We start from the raw sequence: 26,169 nt of genomic DNA on the forward strand, positions 1-26,169 counted from the left end.
CTCCTGGTACAAATACTCTTTCCCCTGATCTTCCACAGAACTGCCTCTTCAAATCATTCAGGTCTCAACTCAAGTTTTACCTCCTCAGCTAGGCCTTCCCTGCCCACCCTAGCTAAAGCAGCCCACCAGTCACTCACTGCTACTTAACATTATTTTTTCTCATTCTTGATGCCTATTACTATTAAAAATTATACATATTATTTTTATATTATCTTTCTCTTCACATTACAATTTAAGCTGCTTGAAGGTGAAGTATGCTATCTATCTTATTGATCATTATATTCTCAGCCCCTAGAACCTGGGACATAGTAACGCCCAGTAAATACTTGTTGACCAATTGACTCCTGTTTTCCCTTGGCCTGCCTGGATCTTATCCACTTGTGATGTCCCGGGAGCTGTGATCTATGAATTATCCCTATGTTGCGTTTCATAAATCTCCCCCTCTCTAGCTTCTCACTTGGATTTTAACGTGTTTACATCTCCCTCAACATACATAGACACACACACAAACATGTAACAGTTTTGGACCCAATATCTCCTCACACTACCAGATTATTACTCTCCTTGGTTTCACAGCCAAACTTCTTTTAATAAGTATCTGTATTTGCTGTCTCCTTTTTCTCCTCTCTCATTCACTATGCATTCCACCACAATTCAGCTTCTACCATTCACTTTAAGAAGTTCTTCACCAACATTCTTGCTATACTATGGATGTACCATAGTGTTTACCTTACTTTACATTTATTGACCACTTCCTCCTTCTTAAAATGCTTCTGTGATACCATTCTCCTATAGATTTTCCTTTTAGCTTTCTGCTTTTCAAGGTGCCTCTTCTACCTGTCTCTTAAATGTCTTCACATAAGCCCTTTCTTGTCATTTACTTTTCTTGGGTGTCCTCATCTTTTCTGTGGCATCAATTTTTATTTTTATACTGATGTCTTCCAAATGTCTCTCTCTTGTGACCTTCAGATATACATTTCTCAATTATGCCATGATTACTAATGCCTCCAGGCCTTTACATTCTTGCTGGAACATTCTCTTTCCCCCTTTCCTCCATTATCCCTTTCTTATTGCTCAGCTGACATCAACTCATCGTTTCCTGACCTCTCAAGTCTGGGTTAGACACATACCCAGAGTACCACGTCACAGCACTCATCACACAGTATTGCAGGCACCTCTTCACAATGGCAGGGGTATGTCTGTCTGATTATTGCCATTATTAGCACATAATGAGTGCTATTTAAATATGTTTTGAATGAATGATCTAGCCTGGGGAAGTTAAAGGAGGCTTTATGCAAAAAAAAGCACATGAACTGAATCTTTAAAAACAGATATCAACAACAGGAACGCATGCACGATATTATATTCTTTTCGTTAGCAGTTAACGAACGCTTAACATGCATATGGCACATTTGAACATGAGGTATATACTAAGTGCCTTTTATTCTTTACTCTAAACAGGAAAACCTTCCACCTTAGATGATAATCACAATGTTTTGAGCTTAGAGTGCCACCTGATGGTTGGTAAGGGGAACTGTCTGACCCACTTTTCTCCCCGCTTTGGGGATCCTATCTCCAGCGTTCTTCCTCTTTCCTTTATCTTTCAGTGCTTGTGCTTTGTTTAGTCCTGGTCAGGAAATCAATCAAAAATAAATATCTTTTTTAACTGTATGTTTCCTCATCACTTTTTCAACTTTTGCTGTATCACAGGAAAATCATTCTTCCTCTTTCTGTTTTTCTGCACTAAGCCAGCAAGTACTGATTGTGACCCTTCTGTTTTTAAGCAAAATTAAGGATAACAAGATGTTCATTTAAGTGCGGAAAATTTTCTTTAAGAATCTAAAGAAAAGTTTCCATCCATTTCTCCATATTCCTTGGGATAAAAACTTTTTCTGCTGGCAAAGCGCTTATGAAACAGTTATGAAAAGTAATTTCTTAACCATTTTTTGTTTCATTTACTTACAAGACTTATAGGTCTTTTTCATTGTCATCCTTTATTTCAGCTATATTAGTGGTTAAATATTGGATTCTTGTGGACTAGCTCAGGAACATATTGACCATTTATCAGTTTATTTCTATATGAAAATTTATTTTGAGTTACCAAAGACAATAAACTTACAAATAAACTTTTGTCACACAACTTAAAGTAGGAAACTCCCCATTTCTTCAAATCTATAGGCCTTTGTTAATTTATGAAATTATAGTGCCAAGACAAAGAGAAGAAATTCTACCTAATATAATTTGTGTTATATTTGATTATATCTCTGATTCTTTGAAAATTGATAATTCATGAATATCAAATAGGGAAATTCTCAACTAGAATATTTGATTTCCTAAGATAATTTACCCTATCCAATCTCTACCCCTTCTTTGAGTATTGATTAAAATATAAAATTGGTATATGTTTATATATTATATGTTAATATATATACTGTATATAGTAATGATGCTTATTTGCTAATCGTTGTCAGACATTAGCTCTATGCTAGGCTAGAGGAGACAGTGGCTTGAACATTTCAGTCCTTCTGTGCATGGCATCTTTTCCTTTTTAGAGGTGTTGTATGTTACTTGCAGAAGGTTTCTGGGAAAGTAATAATTTCAAGTGATGAGCAAAGTAAAAAGAAATTATGTTTGCAGAATTACAAGTGCTATAGTTGTTTCATACCCATGAAAACAGCAAAATTACTAAATCATCATGGATTTATTATAATTTTTAGTACTTTATTATTTTGTCATTTTATGGCATGATATTATTTATATACAGTGTAAAAATAGCACTTTGAGTGTTTTTATCAAATTGTGAATCAAAAACTTATCATTTTCTTTTACTTGTAAGCAGTGCTTAATTTTTCAGTTTGATTTTCTTAGCTATAGTGGAGCAGAGACATAAGTTGTTTTGCAGCCTAAGGCAATTCACTTGCCCTTTTATGGCCTTAATCTCCTAATATACAAAACGAAATACTTAAACCAGATGATTTTTGTCAGGTTGTTTGCTGACATAAGACTCTACTTTCTAATAGAAACTTTTGTCTATATATAAAGGAAATTAGTGGAAAGAATATGATTCCTTAAGAAAGAATATGATTCCTTAAGAGTAAAGTAAACCTTGTTGAAACTTATTTCTTCTGTTGAGCTTAAGTAACTTATGTAATTAAGTAATCTATGGTAACTTCGTTGATATTGTGCGATTTTGTAATTTCAGTTGGTGGTAATTGTGGAAAATAAAAAAATGACAGGCAAATACGTGAAGCATTAAAAAAAATCAATGAAATAAAATCTTAACCTCTTTTTATTAAAAACCATAATGCTTTACAAGTTAGGTAAAGTTTTTGCCTCCTCTTTGCCTTGTTTGTAATAATTCATAATGCCATATCATGATTTTTTTTTTAAGTGACATTGATGTTTGGGTCCCAGAACCAGACCACTCAGAAGTCCCTGCTGAATGGTGGGATTTTGATGCTGATAAGTCACTTCTCATTGGAGTTTTTAAACATGGTAAGTGAGAAGTAAGGTGGGTAGAGTCGTCTTCTATGTATAGTGTAATTCAACTAGTTCTTAGTTTATTGATTTCCACTCACAGCTTTATTCCAGTGACACCTGTGTTATTATATATATCATATAAAGCATACACTACCCAACTGTGTCTGTCAGTCACTACATTTCCTCATGAAGGGGTGGCATATGTGACTTGTTCCTCTAGACATAAGTCTCACACAGGAAGAGTTCTTATGTAAAATGTGTTGTGTGTGTGTGATCAGTTTTTCCTCTTTTTCATTTTAACTGATAAATTTAATCTAGATTTTTAAATATACTTATTTCCAGATCATGTAATGTTTGTGATAATTTCTAGAAAATTTTAATATAGGGTCCCGTTAGTCCAGGAACATCATTCACTATAAATATGAGCAATGCTTGTGTTTATATGTCTTTCTTCTTTTTATCCTTTTTACTTTAATAATTGGTAATCCCTCCAGGTTATGAAAAATATAACACTATCCGAGCAGACCCAGCATTATGCTTCTTGGAAAGAGTGGGAAAACCTGATGAGAAAGCAGTTGCTGCGGAACAGAGGGCAAATGATTACATGGATGGGTATGTGCCTTTCAGAGTTATGAATTCTCCATATATCTCTATGAACATCAGCATATTCTATGTCAGTGATGTTTATCTTTAATGTACTAGTAAGAGAATTGGAGTGTACAGTCTAAAAGAGCTAATGATACTCTAGGAAGTTAGCACTTGTCCAACAGAGTATGATCAAGGCAGAGACTGGACCTCCCTCCACCCATTCTTTTGATGAGTCTTTCATTTTTCCATTCTTAATGGTCATGGCCATTAAGACCATAAAATTCTAGAGGCATAAGAGGAAAGAAGACAGCTAAGAATATTACAATTGAAGAGAAATATGATGTTGTTCATTATGCCTGTTATAAGGCCTTTATTATCTTTCTTTTCTTACCAAAAGAGAAGAGTAAGAGACTATGTTAATGTTAATAATACCACATTTAAAAGTTAACTTGCGGGGGCCGGCCTGGTGGCATAGTAGTTAAGTTCACACACTCTGCTTCAGTGGCCCAGGTTTCACAGGTTCGGATCTGAGCGCAGACTGATGCGCTGCTTATCAAGCCATGCTTTGCCAGGCGTCCCATGTATAAAGTAGAGGAAGATGGGCACAGATGTTAGCTCAGGGCTGATCTTCCTCACCAAAAAAAAAAAAAAGTTAACTTGGGAATACGAGTGAATTAAAACTAGCTTTTTTCTGACTTACCATATAACAGCCTTCATGCTATGGCTTGGGCTCCTCTGGCTGGAGAACAGAGATTTCAGTTCAGAGACCTTTAAAACAATCCTTCCAGCAAGAGTCCATTTGTTTGTCCTGTCAAGAGAAATTTTAAGTCCAGTACAATAATTATAGCATTTGTTGCTATTTTAACAGGGATGTGGAAGATCCAGAATACAAACCTGCCCCAGCTATCTTTAAAGATGATATAGAGGTATGCTTTGGATCATATTTTAAAAGCTTCAATCCTAGTTATTCCATGGTTTCTTATGTTTGCTTTTTCTTTTGTGTGTTTTTCATTCACATGTTTTCATTATACACACTCCTTCTGTTCTTCAGAAGATTACCTAAGTTAGTGATCAACTTAGGTTGGCAGACATCACAAGTAATCATTCAGAATTTGCCTGATCTCCCCTTCTCGACAAGCTGGAGGCTGATTTGGACATGTGGATGAAATGGGGCTTGCCCACATGCTATACTGCTAGGAGCTAAGAAACACAGTGTCCAAGGGCAAAATCCTGAAGCAAAGAGAGAACTAGATACTAAAGGTACACAGCAACAGACAGAAACTATACCTACATAGAGAGTTTTGAAATAGAGCATGGAGCCTAGAGGAATTCTGAGCTGCTAAAGCATAATTCTAAGTGCTCTATTTATATTAAGTCAAAAAGAAGAAGAGTTGGGTTGAAATACAGAAAATAATCTGTGGAGTGGGGGAAATGATGTTAAAAACAATGAGGAGGGGCCGGCCTGGTGGCGTAGTGGTTAGGTTCACACACACTGCTTCAGCGGCCCAGGGTTCGCAGGTTCAAATCCCAGGCACAGACCTACGTACTGCTTATCACGCCATGCTGTGGCGGTGTCCCATATATAAACTAGAGGAAGATGCACATGCATGTTAGCCCAGGGCCAATCTTCCTCAGCAAAAAGAGGAGGATTGGCAACAGATGTTAGCTCAGAGTTAATCTTTCTCACACACAAAACAAGAAAAAAATGATGAAGAATTTCTATAATATTTATGAGAGCATGGTAAAAGACTGCATGATTCTGTACCTTTCAGCCGGGGTTTTGCTGGTCTTGGTAGCCACGGGACTTGGATATTGGTGCCTATATGAGGATAAGAGATGAGGCCTAGGCCCAGTGTGTGGCTGTGAGAACTGAAATCCTGTATAAAGTCAGAACCCTCAAAGGGCAGTACTTTCTGACAAACAGCACAGGGAAACAACATGGAAATTTATCTCAGCATGGACTCTGGGTATGGGAAAAATTGTCTCCCCTGAGAATTCACAGCCATAGGCCTGCCTTCCTTTGAGTTTATGGTTTCATTCTTTTACTTCATCTGCATGGTCCCGGAATCCTCAAGCCAAAAATGTAATATGAGAAGGGGTTCCAGGCTAGTAATACCCATGCAGTACCTGGTAAAAACAAAAAGAAAAAAAAACGGTAAAAGAAACAACTTCAATCAGGACCGTACTTGAGTCCTGAAGATAAAGCCCTCTGTAAAATGAGGTCAAAATCCTAAAATTTAAAATATATGAGGAACAATTTACCATGAGTGAATGTTGGCAAATACAACAAAGAACAAGATTCGACATCTAAGAACTTCTGATAATAGATCTTTTGAAATAGAAAGTAAGTAAATTGTTCAGTGATTGAAGAAAGAACCAGAAGCAAAAGAAAGATAAGATATGATTTTAAAAGACTAAGGGCATATGAAAAAGATAATTTTAGAAATGGAAAATACAGTCATTGAAATTTAAAACTCAACAAATACGTTAAGCATTCTACTGGAGAATCAGATAGATACAGCTCATGAGAAAAGAAATGATTTAAAAAATAGGTATGAGGAAGTAGATGTGATACATATGCTAAAATAGATATGCTACATCCATAATGTAGCATAATGAATCAGTTTGAGCCAATCAGGAGAGAGAAACCACATAGTAATTTGAACAGGGGAAGTGTAATGTAAAGAATTACTGGCTATAATAGGGGGATTGAAGTAATGAGAGATTGGCTAGTAAAAGGTAAAGAGAACTCTAAAGAATATGGGCGTAGCCTGTACTCCTAGGGCTGGCAGAGAGCACCCAAGGAAGAGTCCCACCCCTAGCAGGGCTGAGATCTTGACCTTTTGTGGGGCGGGGGGCGGGGCATGGCCATAGCTCACTGGATGGCAGAGAAGTTGCTGTGCAGCCACGTTGGTGCAACTTCCCGGAAATCCACCCTCTAGAACTTGCTGGAAATCTGCCCTCTAGGGTTGCAAAGGAAACTTTTCCTGGGGAAGTGTCTCACTGGAGGCACTCCACTACTAAATCACACAAGGGAGAGGTTGCTAGGGAAAGCTGCTGGCCAACAGGTGCTAAAGAAGCTGGCTGAACTGCAGGAGCTGGCACGGGGGAAACTGCATGTGCTGTGGGAGCTGAACAAGGAAGGAGCTCACCGAACCAGGAAGTAAAACCCCTTTCCTCCTACAGTGTCTCTCCGGCTCCCACTGCTGACAAAGCTTGACATCATACTGGCTGGCTAAGAAAAAGTATCTAAAGAGCCCAGATCTGTTTTCTCAGAGCTGGCAAAAGGTATGAGAGGCAGTAAATTTAGAGCTGAGTGGCAATAAATCAGTAGCCAGCACAATGGAAATATGAAAAACTTTTCAGAGACAAAGGATAGCATGATAATACCTGGCATATGTCTAATAGGTATTCTAGAAGGAAAGACCAGAGAGCATAAGGGAAAAGCCCTATTTTAAGAGATATCAGATGAGAATTTTTCAGACTTAATGAAAGACATGAATCCTCAGATTCAAGAACTAAAGTGAGGGGTCAGTCCAGTGACGTAGTGGTTAAGTTCACAGGCTCCACTTCGGAGCTCAGGGTTCACAGGCTCGGATCCCAGGCGCGGACCTACTCACCACTCATCAAGCCATGCTGTGTCGGCATCCCACATACGAAAGAGGAAGATGGGCACTCAGGGCCCATCTTCCTCACCAAAAAAAGAACTAAAGTGAATCTTGGCAGGATAAATAAAACTAAATCCACTGCAAGAAACATCCTAGGAAAACTAGAGATAACCAGACAAAGAGAAAGTGTAAAAGTAACCAGATAAAGACCCACCTACAAAAGAATGGTGATAATTCTAACTTTAAGTTTTTCTAAAATAACAATGGAAACTACTAGTCATTGAAACAAAATCACCAAAATTATGAACATGTTAAGTTTACTGTAATGTTGGGATACCTAATTGGAGATGCTCTGTTGACAGATAAAAATTAGATATACACCACAAACAAACTGTTTGAGGCTGAAAAAGATAAGATTTGCAGGTTGTCTAATAATCAAATATGAGAATGAATAAATTATCTGAGGGTTGGTATATAGAATGAAAAAAAAATGGTTAACAAAAACACCTAGGGCATATTTACACTTAGAGGAAGGATGGAGGAAAAGAAACTGGCCTAAAAGTAATCATAGAAAAGGAAATAATTTTAGTAAATAATGACTGGTCTAAGTGTCAGAGGCAATAGAGAAGTGTGAAAGGTGAGAATTGAGAACAAGAAATTAAAATTTTATTTTTGCTAAATTAATCATTAAAAATTCTGTTGCGAAAGAGTTCTCTATTATAAAGAAGTTTGATTCTCTTTTCTTCTTACCTGTATCTTGACCCAATTAACCTGTGACAAATTTCTATTTTCTTTTAAAAGGATGATGTTTCCTCACCAGGAGATCTTGTTATAGCAGATGGAGGTAAATTGCACTTATTTCTTTATTTAGTAGTATTGTAAATTTACATCCTCATGATACCATGAAATCAATAAACTAATACACTTTTAAAGTGTTTCAAATGTATATGAAATTTTTATAGAAGACAGCTGTAATCATGATAGCATATACTAGTTGATTGGAATTTAACAGTATTTTCAGTTGTTGCAAATCTTTATGCAGTGACTCAGTTTTTATAGACTAGAAGCTTTGATGATTTTATGGCTTGGTTATTAAACTTATATGTGAGATTTCATCACTAGAGTGTTGATTCAATAATCCATTCAACTTCTTATTTATTCCATGTGCACTTTAGGAACCATTCTTTGTCAGTCAGTTTCTACAAAACTTTTCTGTTCAGGGTCTTGCGTCTACTGCTTTCTGATACCAAAATAGAAACAGACTGTCACTAGAGTATACTCATTCCCACCTGGCGCCCAAGGGGAATAGTGCCTCACCCTCTTGTAGTTCGACTAGGAATGAAAGAGCAGTTTTTGCTTAGCACAAATGATCCACTTGATAATGGTGTATATAATTATAATATTACACCCTGGAAGTAGAGAGTTAGATCATGCACTTTATTGGGTAAATAAAAACTTAAATGTTAACAGCATTGTCATATTGAATTTTTTTAAGTATATGTTCCTCTCGAATGACTTGTAAAATGTTTTGATTCTGATTACATTGAGATAAATTTAATACAGAAAGCTTCAATTAGAAGAGTGTAGTATTCAACTTTTCATGGTTTCAGTTTGACTTTTAATTTATTTAAGTTAAGACATTGAGTATTTGCCAGCTAGTAAGATATATTAGACCTGGAAATACAAGAGTTGTATTTTCTGTGCCAGTGAAGTTCTCTTTAAATAGATAACTTTTGTTAGCCCAGGGCCGTCTTCCTCAGCAAAAAAAAAAAAAGAGGAGGACTGGCGGATGTTAGCACAGGGCTGATCTCCTCACAAAAAAAAAAAAAAAAAAAAAAAAAAATTATAAATAGATAACTTTGTGGTTCTTTATTCCACTGTGACCTACTTACTGTGAGCTGCTGTTAAAGTTTGTTGTAATGTTTTTAGAGCTGTAGTTAAAGAAAACTTTTTTATGATCAGAGATTTTTGTTTTGTTTTGTTTTTTCACACAATCAGATTGATAGAAAAAAAAATTTTTAAGTAGGGAAGTTTTGCTGCTTTTGTAAGCTTCATTACAGTATCTGTTTAGTTTTGTTTGTTTTGGTTTTGTTTTTTAGTTTTTTTTTTAGTTGACATGAGTTTCTTTAAATATAGATGGTCAACTGATGGAGGGTGATAAAATTTATTGGCCTACTCAGTCAGCGTTAACCACACGTTTGAGGCGCCTCATCACTGCATATCAGCGTACTAATAAAAACAGACAAATCCAGCAGATACAACCTACTTTCTCAGTGCCTGCCAGTGTAATGCAGCCTCTGTATGAAGAAGCCACTCTTAATCCTAAAATGGCGGCAAAGATAGAAAGACAGCAGAGGTAAGACAATAGCACTAAATTTTTAATATCTAATATCTAAATATAGTTGTTCATTCTGAAGGCTGTAGGTTGTGCTCATTTCACTTTATGGAAAACATATATAGGCAGAGAAGTTGGTCAAAACAAAGTGCTTGATACACATATACACATACTCGCACACATATATACACAAATATGGTAAAACTAATAAAGATTATTGCATTTTATAGTTATTAGTATAGTTATTAGACATACTACATATGTAGTCTTTCTTTTGTCATTTATGAATAGTGAGGTATGAAAAAACATGAAGGTGCAGAGCAAACTCAAAAATTAAATTATCAATGAAACATGTTTAAATTACATGAAATAAATTCCATTCTATCTTATTTTACATAGTGACATTTATGAGATATAAGAATGTATGAAAGACAAGTCCATCTGTGCTTTCTCCAGAGGTTGAACCCTTGGAACTACCATGTCAAAGGGGAACACGTAATAGTCGAACTTCTTGCAAGAGACCTAGTGAAGAAGACAGGCAACATTCTCTCATCCCAAAAGCTTTCTCTTCTTAAAAAGGAGGGAGTACATGGAAAAGAGTAGGAATGTTCAGCCGTAACCTGGCATCCCTATTAAACCTGGGTCCTTGGATGTTCTCTGAAAGATAAATCATCGTTCTCTTGTTTCATTTGCAGCACATTCATTGTAACCAGAATTTACTGAGTATGAAACCTAAGATTTTAGCTATCCTAGACGTAGGATAAACCCTTGTAAATAGGGTCCACTGAAACAGATAACTGTTCCAGTTATCTATCATTGCTATCATATCTATCAACAACCCATCCCAAGATATAGTGACTTAAAACAACATCAGTTTTTTATTTCTCATGATTCTGTGGGTTGACCAGGTAGTTCTGCTTCCGTGGTGTTGATTGGAGTGCTGAGATGGGTAGAAGGTCCAAGTGGCCGTACTCAAACGGCTGGCAGTTGGTCCTGGCTGCCAGCTGGGAGCTCAGATTCTAAGAGGCAGCATTCCAAGTGGCAAAGGCAGAAGCTGCCAATTTCTTAAGGCCTAGCCTCAGCAGTTACAAAGTGTCACTTTTGTCACCCATTGTTGGTCAGAAAAGTCATGGGGCCAACCAAGACTTAAGGAAAGAGAAATAGATTGCACCTCTCAATAGGAAGAATGACAAAGAATTAGTGGCCATCTTTAATCTACCACATACATCTTCCCTCATTCTGTCAGATCTGGATTAATCGTCCTAAAATACTTTAGGTTTCTATAATGCGTAAAACTATAAAATACTACCTTATACTATAAATATGTTTGAAACGTCTTATCTTTATTCTAAAGGTAGGGTTATCGTGTCCTATAATCTTGTATCCCATGCATATTTTCTCACATAATAAATATACAAAAAACTATTATTGTCTGAAGGAAAAGAAGCGTGGTTGGGTGGAGGAGTCCACTAGCATTTTAAAATGTATTTACAAAGCAATAACCCTGGATTATACTTTAAAGTGTTAGGTACTTGAAATGTTTTAAATGCTTGTTATAGTCATTGTATTCAGCATTAATAAATATTTATTTCAGTGACCAATGTACCTTTTTTCTTTAATCTGGTTTGAAATAGATGGACGAGAAGAGAAGAAGCTGACTTTTATAGGGTTGTATCTACATTTGGAGTGGTATTTGATCCTGACAGAGGCCAATTTGATTGGACAAAATTTAGAGCTATGGCTAGGCTACATAAGAAAACTGATGATAGTTTGGAGAAATACTTGTACGCGTTCATGTCCATGTGTCGGAGGGTTTGTCGTCTTCCTTCCAAAGAAGGTATATATAAAATTTCTTTTTTTCCTTGTTTTGGTCAAAAAAGCAAAACCACTAAAATTCCGAAATTTCCAGCTCTTTTAATTCAATACTAATTCAACATGTCAGCAGTTTTTCAGAATTGTAAATAAACTATACTTAAAGATCCCCTGTTTCTTAATCCTACTATTAAAATGAGATCTAAAGAGAATAAAGGCATACGTTGAGTTTTGAGAAAATAGCCGGTGTTTTTATTTAGTGTTAGATTTATGATTTGGGGAGGTGGAAGATAAAGGATAGCTTTTGGTAAACAGAACTAACCTATAGTTTTAGTCCATCTTAAAGGAACTGCGCTAGAGGGCTTATTTACACGAACAATAATGCAAGGAATGAGGCTTCCACTCAAAAGACATTTTAAAGAGTTTTAGTGGGAAAAAATCACCCAGTACCTTCAGGAAAAAAAGATAACTAATAAGAAGTGCTAATGCTCAGCTAAGAAACTGTACTGGGGTGAATTTCATTGTTTTCAAAGCCCAGAGAAACAGCTCATCCTGTCAGCAGTTCCTCTCAGTAATGCTCTTAGTAGCAGCTGTCGCCATTCTTTGTTGAATATGATTTCTGACTGCTAACCCCAGTGGCTTCCTACTCCTGTTTCATAATAAACATATAAGTGGCTTATAAAAGCACTTAAATTCCATGTGGGTTTGTTTACTTGTTTTGATTTTATTTCCTAACAGATTTGTTGTCAGTCCACTGAATAGAGTAGCCAGTCACTTGATTACCCAAATACTAGATAATTCAGAGTAGATTTTAGTCTACTTGAAGGTCTATTTTAAGACCATAAATGAATTTAAAAAGACAGATAAAGCTAAGTATCGTGTCATCTATTATTTATGGTTCTAAGAGGCCCTCATTTCTTTTTTTCTTCTTAATTCCTGTCAGCAATATAAAGCTATGTGAATAAATTCATCACTTTTGAATCCAGTTTTAAAAGAAAAGGGAAAAGGTTAATTACTAAATAATGATTGAAAAGGTAGGGTTTCCTTGTTAGCGATATGAGTGAGAAATGATCTAGAGGAAACTCAAGATCCGTTTCCGAAACTTCCTCAGTTCACAGCACCCTTAATGTCTCAGTAATTCTTCACAGCACTTGAGGCCAAAAGTTCTGTTTAACGAATAATTAGGTTCAAACAACTTAATAAGTATTTATGTCCTAACAATTTAGTAATTCTTTGAAAATATAACATAAACTGAAAGAAAAAAATAATACTTCTATTTGTTTGTTAAATAACCACAGTTACTTACTAATGGGATTTGTGCATCTGTTGGGCACGCCTTCCCAAATCTTGGAAGTAGAATGGATACTCTCACCCTTGTTTCCCATTCTATATTGGTTTTGCATGGTCCTTGATTTTTTTATAATTTTTTATTTTGAACTACTCTTCAGCTTTCAGAAAAGTTGCAAAAACCATATGGGGAGTTTCCATATTTCCCTCACTCTGCCTCCTGTAATGCTAAAATCTTACATGACTAATTGTAGTATAATTATCAGCCCAGGACATTAACTTCAGTACCATACCATTAACTAAACTAAATATCTATTCAAATCTTACCAGTTTTTCCCCGATGTCCTTTTTTTTTTTTTTTTTTTTTTTTTTTTTTTTGTGAGGAGATCAGCCCTGAGCTAACATCCGCCAATCCTCCTCTTTTTTTGCTGAGGAAGACGGCCCTGGGCTAACATCGGTGCCTATCTTCCTCCACTTTATATGGGACGCCGCCACAGCATGGCTTACCAAGCAGTGCGTCGGTGTGCGCCCGGGATCCGAACCAGCGAACCCCGGGCCGCCGCAGCGGAGCGCGCGCACTTAACCGCTTGCGCCACCGGGCCGGCCCCTCCCCGATGTCCTTTTTTGTTCCTGGGTCCCACATTGTATTTAGTTCTTCTTTCTCCTTCGCCTCCTGCAGTCTGTAGCAGATCATCAGTTTCTTTCTTGTTTTTAACAATCTTGATACCTTTGAAAAGTATTGATCAGTTATTTTGCCATAAACCCCTCTATTTGGATTTGTCTTGTGTTTCACGTGATTGGATTGAGGGTTATGCATTTGGGGCAAGAGTACCACAGAAATATGTTGTGTCCTTCTCAGAACATAATATCATGGGGTTCATGATGTCAATATGTTATATTACTGATGATGTTACCCTTGATTGTTTGGCTTAAGTAGTTTATGCTGTGTTTCTCCAGTGTAAAATTGCTATCATTTCCCCTGTAGTTAACAAACATCTTGAGGAGATAACTTTGAGACCATACAAATCTGGTTTCTTCTCAAACATTTGCCCATTGATTTTAGTATCCCTCAGTAAATCTTGTGTGCAACAGTTTTTATTGTGGAATTCTGCTGCAAGGAAGAACTGTTCCTTCTCCCTAGTCTACTTAAATTATTCATTCATATCAATATGGACTTATGGATATTTATTTTATTATGTAGGTCATAATCCAGTACTATGATTATTCATTTTGATGTTCATATTGTTCCAAATTTGGCCATTAGGAGCTCCTTCAGGAGGTCGCTGCATTATTTCAACAAGCCCCTGTCTTTTTTGAGCACTTCCCAACTGCCAATATTTCTGCTTGCAAAGATATGACTCCATCAAAAGGAATATAGCATGGTCTGATGTTGAAACTGAACTATCTCAAGCTAGTAGTTCATACAGTGTTTGACAAATGTGCCTGTGTTTCCCTCAAATTTTAAGAAAGCCTCTGGTGTCCTTGTGAGTTCACTGCAATGCCCTGAGTTACCTCAGTGCAGTTAGGGACGTGTGGACCTATGTTTGTTTATGGGTTTTATTTAACAGTTTTAATTTTTATTTATAAGTGAGTTCAAGTTAAGTGTTTTTCTCTTTAAGACACAGAATAGTTAAGACATAGCTCAGGGAATTTCTTAAAAGTAAATTCCTAGTTGTATTAACGTATTTACAAAATAATATTAATGTTTTACTTTCTGTAGATCCAATATTATATATTGTATGTTAAATTATTTCCAGTACTACTTCTTAAAACTTATATTTCTCCTTATTTAAAAATATTAAAAAGAAATTCTGGAAACTATACAATGATATTGGGTTAGAGGTACATTTTAGAAGTTGCATTATTTGTTTTAAATCTGTAATGAAGTATTTTTATTTATTTTATTTTTTTTCCCCCAAAGCCCCAGTAGATAGTTGTATGTCATAGTTGCACAGCCTTCTAGCTGCTGTATGTGGGACACGGCCTCATCGTGGCCGGAGAAGCGGTGCGTCGGTGCGCGCCCGGGATCCGAACCTGGGCCGCCAGCAGCGGAGCGCGTGCACTTAACCGCTAAGCCACGGGGCCGGCCCTGTAATGAAGTATTTTTGAGGTTAATATTTTTGTTCTTGTTTTAATGTAGAATTCGTGGATCCAAATATTTTTATCCAGCCAATCACAGAAGAACGTGCCTCTAGGACTTTGTATCGCATTGAACTTCTAAGGAAAGTACGGGAGCAGGCCCTCCGACATCCACAATTATTTGAACGCTTGAAGCTTTGCCATCCAAATCCAGACTTACCTGTCTGGTGGGAGTGTGGCCCTCATGATAGGGACTTGCTTATTGGAGCTGCTAAACACGGGGTGAGCCGAACAGACTATCACATTCTTCGTGATCCTGAACTGTCATTTATGGCAGCTCAAAGGAATTACAGTCAAAGTAAGATGGCTCATTCAAGGACCTCTACTCCACTTTTACAGCAATATCAAGTAGCACTTTCTGCTTCTCCTCTTACCTCTCTACCTAGGCTTCTAGATGCTAAAGGTATTATTCTAGAGGACATGAAAGTTAAAAGTGAAAACCTTAAAGAGGAGCCTCAATCTTCTGAAGAAGAATCTATGTCTTCTGAGGAAACCAGGACACTAATAAAGTCTGAGCCTGTAAGTCCAAAGAATGGTATTTTACCACAGGCTACTGGAGACCAGAAATCTGGTGGAAAAAGTGAAACAGACAGACGCATGGTTGCAGCCAGAACAGAACCCCTAACTCCAAACCCAGCTTCTAAGAAACAGCGAGTCCACAAAAGAGGATCAGAATCTAGTTCTGATTCTGACTCGGATTCTGAGAGATCGTCTTGTTCTTCCAGATCATCTTCATCCTCGTCTTCCTCCTCTTCTTGTTCCCACTCTCGATCAGGCTCTAGTTCTTCTTCATCCTCCTCTTGTTCTTCAGCATCATCTTCATCTTCATCCTCGTCCTCCTCCTCCTCATCCTCCTCTTCATCTTCATCAGAAGAGAGTGACAGTGAAGAAGAGGAAGTCCAAAAGCGAGGTATATGCATAAAATGCTTTTGCTATTTTAAGACCACGTTTCAAGTGAAAATGAAAAGAATTGATTCAAATAACTTAAGTATGTTTAAAATTATTATCTTAAATTTTATGTTTACAGATTTTCTTAAGCACTGTTGAAAAGGAAACTAGAATTACTGGTATACGCTCCCCATTCAGTATTCAAGGCATATGGCAAAATGGGTTAGTCAAACAGAGGAATTAGAGATTTTACACATAATTTTATTTCTTTGTGATTTCTTTAAATTTAGTATTATGTTGTCCTGGAACAAGTTGATCAGTGAACAAGTAAAGATAATATTTTATAACAGCCACCAGGATTCTTAGATTAAGCAGTCATGCCAGCAAGAGTATCATAGGCCCTGCTTGGCACCTACCTACTCAGAAAGATAAGCACAGGAACTGCAGCTCATCAGCAGAGCAGTGTTAGAGGGTCCTGTTCTGCAGCTGTCGTTGCAGCAGTCCGGCAGTTCAGGTGCAAGGACGTGAGTCAGTATCAAGTGGGCGCAGGAGCCACTCTAGCTTCAAGAGCCTCTTACCCCACAGGAGCCAGAATCTCCTGTAACAACTCCACAGGCATAACTTTCAGGGTGGCCACAAGGACATGCCCCATTGTAAGAGTCCCCTCCTTAGAGAATTATAGTATCCCCATCAGGTATTTATGGTCCTCCCAGTCCAGGTGCAGTCTTAATCAGTTTATCTATTTCCAGGTAAACAGACCCCAGAGAGTTAACTGAGGGTCAGATTTTCATGCAGAAAGGGATGTTTTGTTAACTCTTTGTCCTCAAACTCCTTAATGCTATTTATTTTGCTTTTATGCTAATTTTAAAAATAATGAGTACTTTATTGTATTGCAAGTGAATTTTTTCCTTTTTTACCATTTTTTTCCTTCTAACTTTTGCATTTTCAAATATATCTGAATAGAGGCCGACCCTGTGGCATAGCGGTTAAGTGTGCACGCTCCGCTGCTGGCGGCCTGGGTTCGGATCCCGGGCGTGCACCCATGCGCTGCTTGTCGAGCAATGCTGTGGCAGCGTCCCATATAAAGTAGAGGAAGATGGGCACAGATGTTAGCCCAGGGCCAGTCTTCCTCAGCAAAAAAGAGGAGGAGGATTGGCATCGGATGTTAGCTAAGGGCTAATCTTCCTCACACACACACACAAAATATATATATATATCTGAATAACCGTATGAGATTTGCAAAGTATATGTAAAATTGTTTTATGCAGTCTTTTTTAACAGTTATAATTTTTCTTAGGTGAAGGTACCCCTCACATGAAAGCCTATGATGAAGAAAGCGTTGCATCACTGAGCACTACCCAGGATGAGACCCAGGATAGTTTCCAGATAAACAACGGGACGCCAGAGTCTGCTTATATCTTACAAGGTGGATACATGTTGGCAGCTTCATACTGGCCAAAGGTAAATGAATAATTTCTTGCTGGAAATTAGACTAGTACAAGAGTACTTACCTTTAGGAGTGAGGTTGGGAAATGGAGGAATGGAGAACTCTCTACTCTTTTATATACTTCTGAGTTGTTTGAATTTTCTACAAGGAACCTGTATTACTTTTGTAATTATAAAAACAAAAGAATGGAAAAATATCTTTAGAATACTTTTGAATTTCACCAATGGGAATTTGTACTTGAATAACTTCTTACAGAATTGTAATATGTGTGTGAGAATATGTACGCATACCAAATACACATATGTTGTACCGGGGTTAAATCCATCAGGGCTCTGAGCCATTTGATCTCCAAAGGTCTGGCCTAATTAATAAAATTACACTTTGATGTTGCATGCTTTTCCAGGATCGTGTGATGATTAACCGGTTGGACAGTATTTGTCAAACAGTTCTGAAAGGGAAGTGGCCTTCAGCTAGAAGAAGTTATGATGCCAACACAGTGGCTTCTTTCTATACCACAAAACTGCTGGACAGCCCTGGCGCAGCTACAGAACACAGCGAGCCCAGTGTGCCCACTCCTCCAGGTGCCGGTGTTAAAGAAGGACATGATCAGTCAACACAGATGTCAAAGGTGAAGAAGCATGTACGAGAAAAGGAGTTTACAGTGAAAATCAAAGACGTATGTTTATTTTTATTGCCCTAGGACCTGATTGCGATTGCGGTGTGCAGCATGCTTTTCCTGCAAATGGCTGCCTGCTCTTACTCTTACTTCCTTCACATACTTGTTTTCTGGTATTTGGATTGTTTTCTTTTTGATATCCAGGTTATTAAACTTGAATATTCCACTAGAGGGATCATCATTAAATATGTTTCTCTACCTATACTTCTGAAAATAGTCCTTCTGCTGATCAAGATGCTTTCATAAAACAGTCTCATTGTTTTGGTTCTTTTATGTAATATTTAAATGGTATGTCAGTGCACTTTCTGTTGTAAAGGTTTAACATACCCTGTCATCAGTAACATTTCATTTTTCAGTATGATTTTTGAAGCTAAATTGATCATTCGGTATCTATAACATGGGTAATATCCTCTAAAATTTTATGTCACATGAATAATGTTTGCAGAGACATTATGTCCAAAGCTGAAAGTGTTACAATGTACTAATCACATAAAAAACTTTGTTTTGTTCAGAAAATTGTATAGTACCTGGATTCTTTTTCATTTAAGATACAAATTTTAATATTCATTATAGAAGTTGATTAAATGTTTTCTTCAGTTGATTTATGAACAAAAAGAGAACTTGATTGATGTTTCAGGGTTTTTACTTCACTTTTTCTAAGTAAAAAATTTCTCTTGGTATCCTGCAATGAGATTTTTTTAATTGTTTCTTTCTTAATAATGGTGTTTGTTGAACAGGAAGGTGGTTTGAAGTTGACATTTCAGAAGCAAGGACCTGCTCAGAAAAGACCATTCGACAGTGAAGATGGTGCCCTGGGGCAGCAGCAGTACCTCACTCGACTTCGGGAGCTTCAGAGTGCATCAGAGACCAGCCTCGCCAATTTTCCAAAATCTATGCCAGTATCAGGTAAATATGCTAATAATTGCCTTACCATGAAATATCCCCTGTCAATTCCAAATCCTCTTTTATTTACTCTTGTAAATAAATAAAAATTCATTTGTCCTTTAATGTTGGGACTTCTCTTAAGTCTGTAAAGTAATCCGTATAATTTTCAATATAAACAAATATTTATTCAACTTTTAATATGACATTTTAAAGCGTAGAGGATAATTTAATTCGGAGGGCTTGAATATTTGGGTAGAAATACCATTTTGTCAAGTAGCTTTATACAGACAGAAGTTGAAACAGCATTTCAACATGAAAGCAAATTGTGAATTTAAAGACAAACACCTAAATCACAAATTAATGGTGATTGGTAGAGGGGGTTAAAATGAGACGTTTTAGGAAGACTTTAGAGATAGTACAGTCCAGGCATCTACAGGATATAGGAATTGTTTATGACTAATCCTGGGAAGATACTCCTTCATTCGCATGGAACACTTGCAGGAACAAGATTGTTACTACCTTAAACAACCCTTTTTATTATTCAGTAGCTCTAATTATCACAAAATTCCTTCTTGTTTGGAAGCAAATTTTCCGTGCGATTGGTTCTTCTCACTGATGGAAGTTCTATCTTTAAAGTCGTCACAGAATTAACCTATTCCTGTCTACATGATTAGCTTAACATCTTGAAAGCAATGATCATATCTCCCCTTGAGACTATCTGTATTTCTTCTAACCTTTTGGCAATTTGAATCAACAAGTATTTATTAAATACCGAGTTGGTGCCATGTGTTATATGCTTTGTTTTGTTTATCTTGGTTTAGCTGTACTTTAATTTGTCTGTGTTCCTCTTAAATATGGTGTCAAGAATTGAGAATTTTACTGAAGACCAACAGAGGCTCAATTTGTGGACCACACATACTAATCTTTAAAAATGCAAATTTTCAAATATAGCAGATGAATAATTGAATTTCCTTTATACCTTCCATTTGCATAAGGCTAAGGACTCTGTTTCAATATTCTACTAAATCTGGTTTGCCATGCAATACTTGGAAACATTTCAAAACTCCTATTGTGCACATGTGTACATGTGCACAGTTTGTGGAATTTCTACAGTTTGGGGAAATAATGCTTTATTTTAAGTGTTAAGTTGATTACTATTTTTAATTGCTGATATTTCCACTTTTTAATTATAAATTATAAATTAATGAAAGTCATTAGCATCCCTTTGGCCTCTTATGGATTCATTAACCATTCATTGTAATTCTCCAATTACTGGACTTTCGGACGTGTATGAATTGCAGTTAAAATAGGAATCAGCCATACTTCTGTTACTATTACTGAAGTATAAATCCCCTAAATTGTGCTTTACAATGACGGTGTTGTTATTAAGGGGCTCTTTTTGTCATGAGAGAAGGCAAACAGATGGGGAAGATAAGCTGTGGGCTTTTTTGCCCAGGCTGAGTGAGGTTTAATAATACCACTGCTCATACCCTGGTAACTCCACTATAAAATGGGATTGATACTTCTATCTGAACAGCTCTTGCAGCTGAGGATAGTACAGCCTTCACCTCTAAGCAATTCTTTGGTAAATAATACTGTTTTTAATAGTAGCAATAGTAATTGTAACACTAATAAGAGCTGTATAAACTATTAAGTCTCAAACATTGAAGCTAGATGGAGTTATTATCTAAGCATTCTATCTCATCCATCTTAATAATTGCAAATGTGAAATCTAGATCTGTCTTCCTATATGACTCTTAGGAAATCTGTTAACATTTTTGAGCCTTACTTTTCTTGTTTGTGAAATGAGAGGTTGGGGAGAGGGGAGAGGTAGCATGTTAGGTGGATTAAATAATATATGTAAAGTGACTAATACGGAGCTTGGCACATAATTAGATGCTAAACAGATGTTAAAATTTGGTACTCACAGGTTTTAGAATTAGATGCCAAGCACGTGCTAGTACTATAATTCTTAATATTCCAAGGCCTAGGCCCTTTTTATGTTTATATGGGTACCCCCTGAATTTTATCTGATAGCTTAAAGATAGAGAATATAATGTAATTTAATTGATGAAGAATAGTAAAATGGCATAAATTGTAACAAGAGGACAAAACTAAAGAGCCCATTCCAGAAACTACCTGGAATAGTGAACAAATGATGGTAGAGCCAAACAGCCTGAGGTTGAAGGCTGACATTTGCCAGCTGTTGTGACATTGGCCCATGACTTAATGTTTCTGATCTCATTGTAAAATGGGCTTAATAATACCTCTGTGGTTTTGTTTCATTTTGTTTTTGATGATTTAAGAAAACAGTTATAAAACATAGTCCAGGGCCGGCCCGGTGGCATAGCAGTTAAGTTCGTGCTCTCCGCTTCGGCAGCCCGGGGTTTGCAGGTTCGGATCCCGGGCATGGACTGACACACTGCTTGTCAAGCCATGCTGTGGCGGCATCCTACGTAAAGTAGAGAAAGATGAGTGCAGATGTTAGCCCAGGGCCAATCTTCCCCAGCGAAAAGAGGAGGATTGACAACGGATGTTAGCTCAGGGCTGATCCTCCTCAAAAAATAAAACAAAAAACATGTAGTCTAGTGTATGGCACCTAGCAGGCATTCAGTAGAAACAATTTTTAATATTGTTATAATTACATCTAAGGTAAAGACAACACAGACTTTATAGAATAGAATAGGTTAAATTTTCCATTTTGGATTCTAGCTTAAAATAAATCAATATTGTTTATAAAAATTACTCAGAAATAAGTCAAAGACCTCATTTTTAAAAAAAGAAGTCAAGGTAGAATATAAGTGGCCAAATAGGATATGTTTGTAAATGTACACTTTGGTGTGTATACAAATGTTTTTCCATAAATAATTATATTACGTACTTTTCTTTTTTATTATAGCACTGGGATAGCAGTAAAGGGAAAGTAAAAGAAACGTAAGACACTCTCCCTGCCTTCCAGTTGCTTAATAGACTAGACCTACATGTTAAAATGTTAGACAGTACATTAAAAAACAAGGTAATATGTTTTGCTAACCAGAGCATTATAGTTAATAAATATTGGAACAGAGGGAAGTCACTGCTGTCTAGAAACTTAGGCAAAGTCCTGTGGAAGAGGCAAAATTGAACAGAATTTATAAGAAGATTAGATAATGGTCTTTCTGGAACATGACATTGATAGGAGAGGTGGAAGAAGGGCAAGGAATAGCATGATCCAGAGACTTGATGTCAGGAAAATTGTATGGTTTTGGGTTGAGACAGACCTAACTAGTCTGTAAATTCTTACTGTAGAGATGTTTGTATAAGATCAGAGCCTGCTTAGGAAAGGTGATTCTAGATTATGGACAACGTAAAAAACTGAGCTGAGTCAGGGATTGGGAGTTGGTGGTCATGCAGAAATGGGGGTAATGTAAAGCATTTCATTCATGTTAGAATAGGAAGCCATAAGAAGTTCTTATCAAATAGAACGGTATTTTGTGTGTGTGTGTGTGAGGAAGATCAGCCCTGAGCTAACATCCATGCTAATCCTCCTCTTTTTGCTGAGGAAGACTGGCTCTGAGCTAACATCTATTGCCAATCCTCCTCCTTTTTTTCCCTTTTTTTTCCTCCAAAGCCCCAGTAGATAGTTGTATGTCATAGTTGCACATCCTTCTAGTTTCTGTATGTGGGATGCGGCCTCAGCATGGGCGGACAAGTGGTGCATCAGTGCGCACCCGGGATCCGAACCTGGGCCGCCAGTAGCGGAGCGCGTGCACTTAACTGCTAAGCCATGGGGCCGGCCCCAAATGGTGTTTTAAAAGTGATACTTTAGGAAAGTTATTTTCTTTTAGTTACAGTTAAAATGTACTGTATAGTTGAAAGGATTTTCAAATCATATTCATAATTTTTGTTAATCTGATTATAATGAAATTCACTATGTGATTAATGAAAGCTTTTCTTTTTTTTGATAATGTTTGTCACATTCCTATGGTGCTTTCATATGCAAAAATGATTTTTAACCATTGTAATTAGTTATTCCTTACCATATGAATTAATATATCTCTTTGAAACTGAGATGTGACAAAGGTAAGTGACCTCCATAAGGTTACAGGTAGCCAAAGGGCAACTCCTTATTCAGGGATACACAGGACTTGCTCAGTTTTCCTTGAATGTTTGAAAATGCATTTCTCCACTACAAGCTGTGAACTATTTTAAACAAACATCTCATCCTCAATAATATTTTCTTTTAATGAAAGAGTTTTACATTATGTACTCTTTGAGGACAAGAACTGTGTCTTACTCATCTTTGAACCATCATAGTACCTTGTACATAGCTATTGGGAAAAAATGGCTGAATTCATGGAACTGTTTCATTCATACCTCTTACAAACATTTTTATTGAGTGCCTACTGAAGTGAGGAATGAGAAAGATCAGTTTAATTTGGCAACTAAAAAGTTAGTGATGATCATAAAGAAAATACCTTAATTGAAATTGAGAATTGAGTTGGGAAATTGAGGAAATTGAGGTCATGAAAAAGAGGAGCACAATAGAGACCAACCTTTCAAAAGTTTTGAAAGTTATAAAAAGGCTGAAAGAAGTTTATTTTTTGTTTGTTTGAGTTGGGTCATGTTTTTAAGTTGAGGAGAAGACTCTAATGTACAATAAGATATTTTGGAGGCCAGCCCGGTGGCGCCGCGGTTAAGTGCACGTGCTCTGCTTCGGCGGCCTGGGGTTCGCAGGTTCAGATCTCGGGTGCGCACCAATGCACCGCTTGTCAAGCCATGCTGTGGCAGCGTCCAGTATAAAATAGAGGAAGATGAGGGTGGATGTTAGCCCAGGGCCAGTCTTCCTCAGCGAAAAGAGGAGGATTGTCAACAGATGTTAGCTCAGAGCTAATCTTCCTCACAAAAAAAAAAAAAAAAGATATTTTGGCACAAGAAAGCAAAGATAATTGATAAAACAAGCTTTTAGAAAAAGTAGGAATAAATGGATCCAAAGAAAGGGGGAAGGTTTGTCTTGTACATGAGGAAGGCATGCTTCTTCCTGTGAGAGGGGAAGGAAGAGAAGATGTGTGTGTGTCGGGAAAAAAATTGAGGAGACAAGTCAAAAGTTGAAGTGGCCCTAGATTAGAATTCTCCAAGTTTTTCAATGGAAAATGGGAGTATTGTTTTTAGTCCAAGAATTGCTTGATTTAGGGTTTGTAAAATAAGAACTAAGACTTCCGTCTATTTAGAAAAGTGATTGCTTTTAATTTAAGAACTAGATTTTTATCACTGTTTTGCATTTTTAATTTGATTAGGTACTTCCATTCAATCAACCCTTGGTGCCAATGGAGTTATATTAGACAACCAGCCTATAGTCAAAAAAAGGCGGGGAAGGAGGAAGAATGTAGAAGGTGTTGACATCCTCTTTTTTAACAGAAATAAACCACCTAATCATGTAAGTAAAACAATACTTAAACACTACTGATCCTTGAGTCCAAAATTCAATCCTAGTAAATATACATATTGCTATTTTGTAGAATAATAATAATTAGGAAATTAGAAGTATAATATAGTTTTAGATTGTATCTCAGTAGAATCCAGGACTGGCCAAGATTCATGAACATTGTAAATCTGAAAGATTTAGCAGAATTTTAAACAACTTTTTTTTTCCTCCTCAAAAAGAATTCCTTTATTGGACCAAAATTAGAACAATAAATAAAGGATGGAAATAAAAGTTCATTTGGTGTTTTTCTACAGGTTACTTTAGGCTTAACCACCTCACAGATTTCTGCAGGGATAAATCCAGCACTATCCTATACTCAACCTCAAGGAATTCCTGATACAGAAAGTCCGGTTCCAGTTATTAATCTTAAAGATGGGACAAGACTTGCAGGCGACGATGCACCGAAGAGAAAGGATTTGGAAAAATGGCTTAAGGAGCACCCAGGTTATGTGGAAGATTTAGGAGCTTTTATTCCTGTAGGTGATACCTTACAAATCTTGGTATATTTTATTTCTATAATTCATCAAACCTATAATGATGAAACATAAGTTTTCACCCACTTATGTTAAATATGTGTTCTGCCCAAGATTTAGGAAAATTAACAGAAAAAAAATTACCATCTTTTCCATGATACAATACAGTGTCATTTTCCATTTTTCCATTCTGCATTCAACATGTGTTTAATAATAAAAATCATCTCCGATATACAGAGTACTATGTTAGACCCGATGAAGGGTTGTAAAGATATAAAACTTCCAATTATTTCTCTAAAGGAATTTATTTTAAAATAATAATAATGAGCATAATAAACGTTTATTGAGACTTAGTGTGTGCCTGGCATTATACCTAATACCTAACATGCATTATCTCATTTAACACAACTTCATCAGAATGGAATTGTTATAACTATTTTATAGATAAAGAAATTGAAACACTGAAATTTTAAGTAAATAGTCAAAGGCCACACAGCTAATGTCTTAAATGCAGTGTCCAAACTACTACTCTTAAGCTTCCTTCAGCTTATGAGAATACAGCTTCTGTCTCTCCAGATGCACAGTGAGTTTACATTAATCAAAGATGAGAATTACTATATTTCATTTGCATTTTCCTTATCCTCTGAAATATTTTCTAATCACTGTCTTATGGGCATATGGCTTTCTTGCTCATAGAAATCTGTTATTACATTTTGCAATTCTTTACTATCAGATGCTGATGTACCAAATTTTGTGTCAGTCTCCCTTGACATTTCTGTATACTTTATAAGGTAAAAGAGTAAAGGCATGTCCTCTATACAGTGAAGTTAGCAGACCTGTTCTTTCTGCCTCAGTTATGAAGATTAAATGGATAATTAAATGAAGCTGCCTACTACTCTGTGAGCTTCTTAAGGACTATAGCCTATTCACCTTTGTATCCCCAGCACTTAGCACATAATTCCTGATACATAGACTAGTATCTATCTCCCTGTAAATATTTATTGAGTCAGTGATTAAAAAATTAAAATCTTTTGAAGACTAAAAAGTGCTATATAAAGGTAAAGTGAATGTTACTTTATTAACAGAA

At 36.6% G+C, this 26,169-nt stretch overlaps 1 protein-coding gene across 12 annotated transcripts in view; it reads left to right on the forward strand.

The window, feature by feature from the left end:
* CHD9 (chromodomain helicase DNA binding protein 9) overlaps window positions 1-26,169 on the forward strand; it is a 226,208-nt gene that overhangs the window by 189,175 nt on the left and 10,864 nt on the right. For 9 of the 12 annotated variants that reach the window (XM_058527805.1, XM_058527807.1, XM_058527806.1 and 6 more), the window contains 12 exons: window positions 3,392-3,495; window positions 3,975-4,092; window positions 4,937-4,994; window positions 8,478-8,520; window positions 9,813-10,032; window positions 11,646-11,848; window positions 15,251-16,159; window positions 17,435-17,598; window positions 17,988-18,260; window positions 18,998-19,166; window positions 24,422-24,561; window positions 24,864-25,085. In XM_058527805.1, the coding sequence (XP_058383788.1) occupies window positions 3,392-3,495; window positions 3,975-4,092; window positions 4,937-4,994; window positions 8,478-8,520; window positions 9,813-10,032; window positions 11,646-11,848; window positions 15,251-16,159; window positions 17,435-17,598; window positions 17,988-18,260; window positions 18,998-19,166; window positions 24,422-24,561; window positions 24,864-25,085 (2,623 nt within the window). The remainder of the gene's footprint in view (window positions 1-3,391; window positions 3,496-3,974; window positions 4,093-4,936; window positions 4,995-8,477; window positions 8,521-9,812; window positions 10,033-11,645; window positions 11,849-15,250; window positions 16,160-17,434; window positions 17,599-17,987; window positions 18,261-18,997; window positions 19,167-24,421; window positions 24,562-24,863; window positions 25,086-26,169) is intronic. The other 3 variants (XM_058527808.1, XM_058527811.1, XM_058527809.1) reach the window with 2 other exon arrangements.

Source organism: Diceros bicornis, chromosome 32 (assembly GCF_020826845.1).
Source record: "Diceros bicornis minor isolate mBicDic1 chromosome 32, mDicBic1.mat.cur, whole genome shotgun sequence".
NCBI classification, from domain to species: Eukaryota; Metazoa; Chordata; class Mammalia; order Perissodactyla; family Rhinocerotidae; genus Diceros; species Diceros bicornis.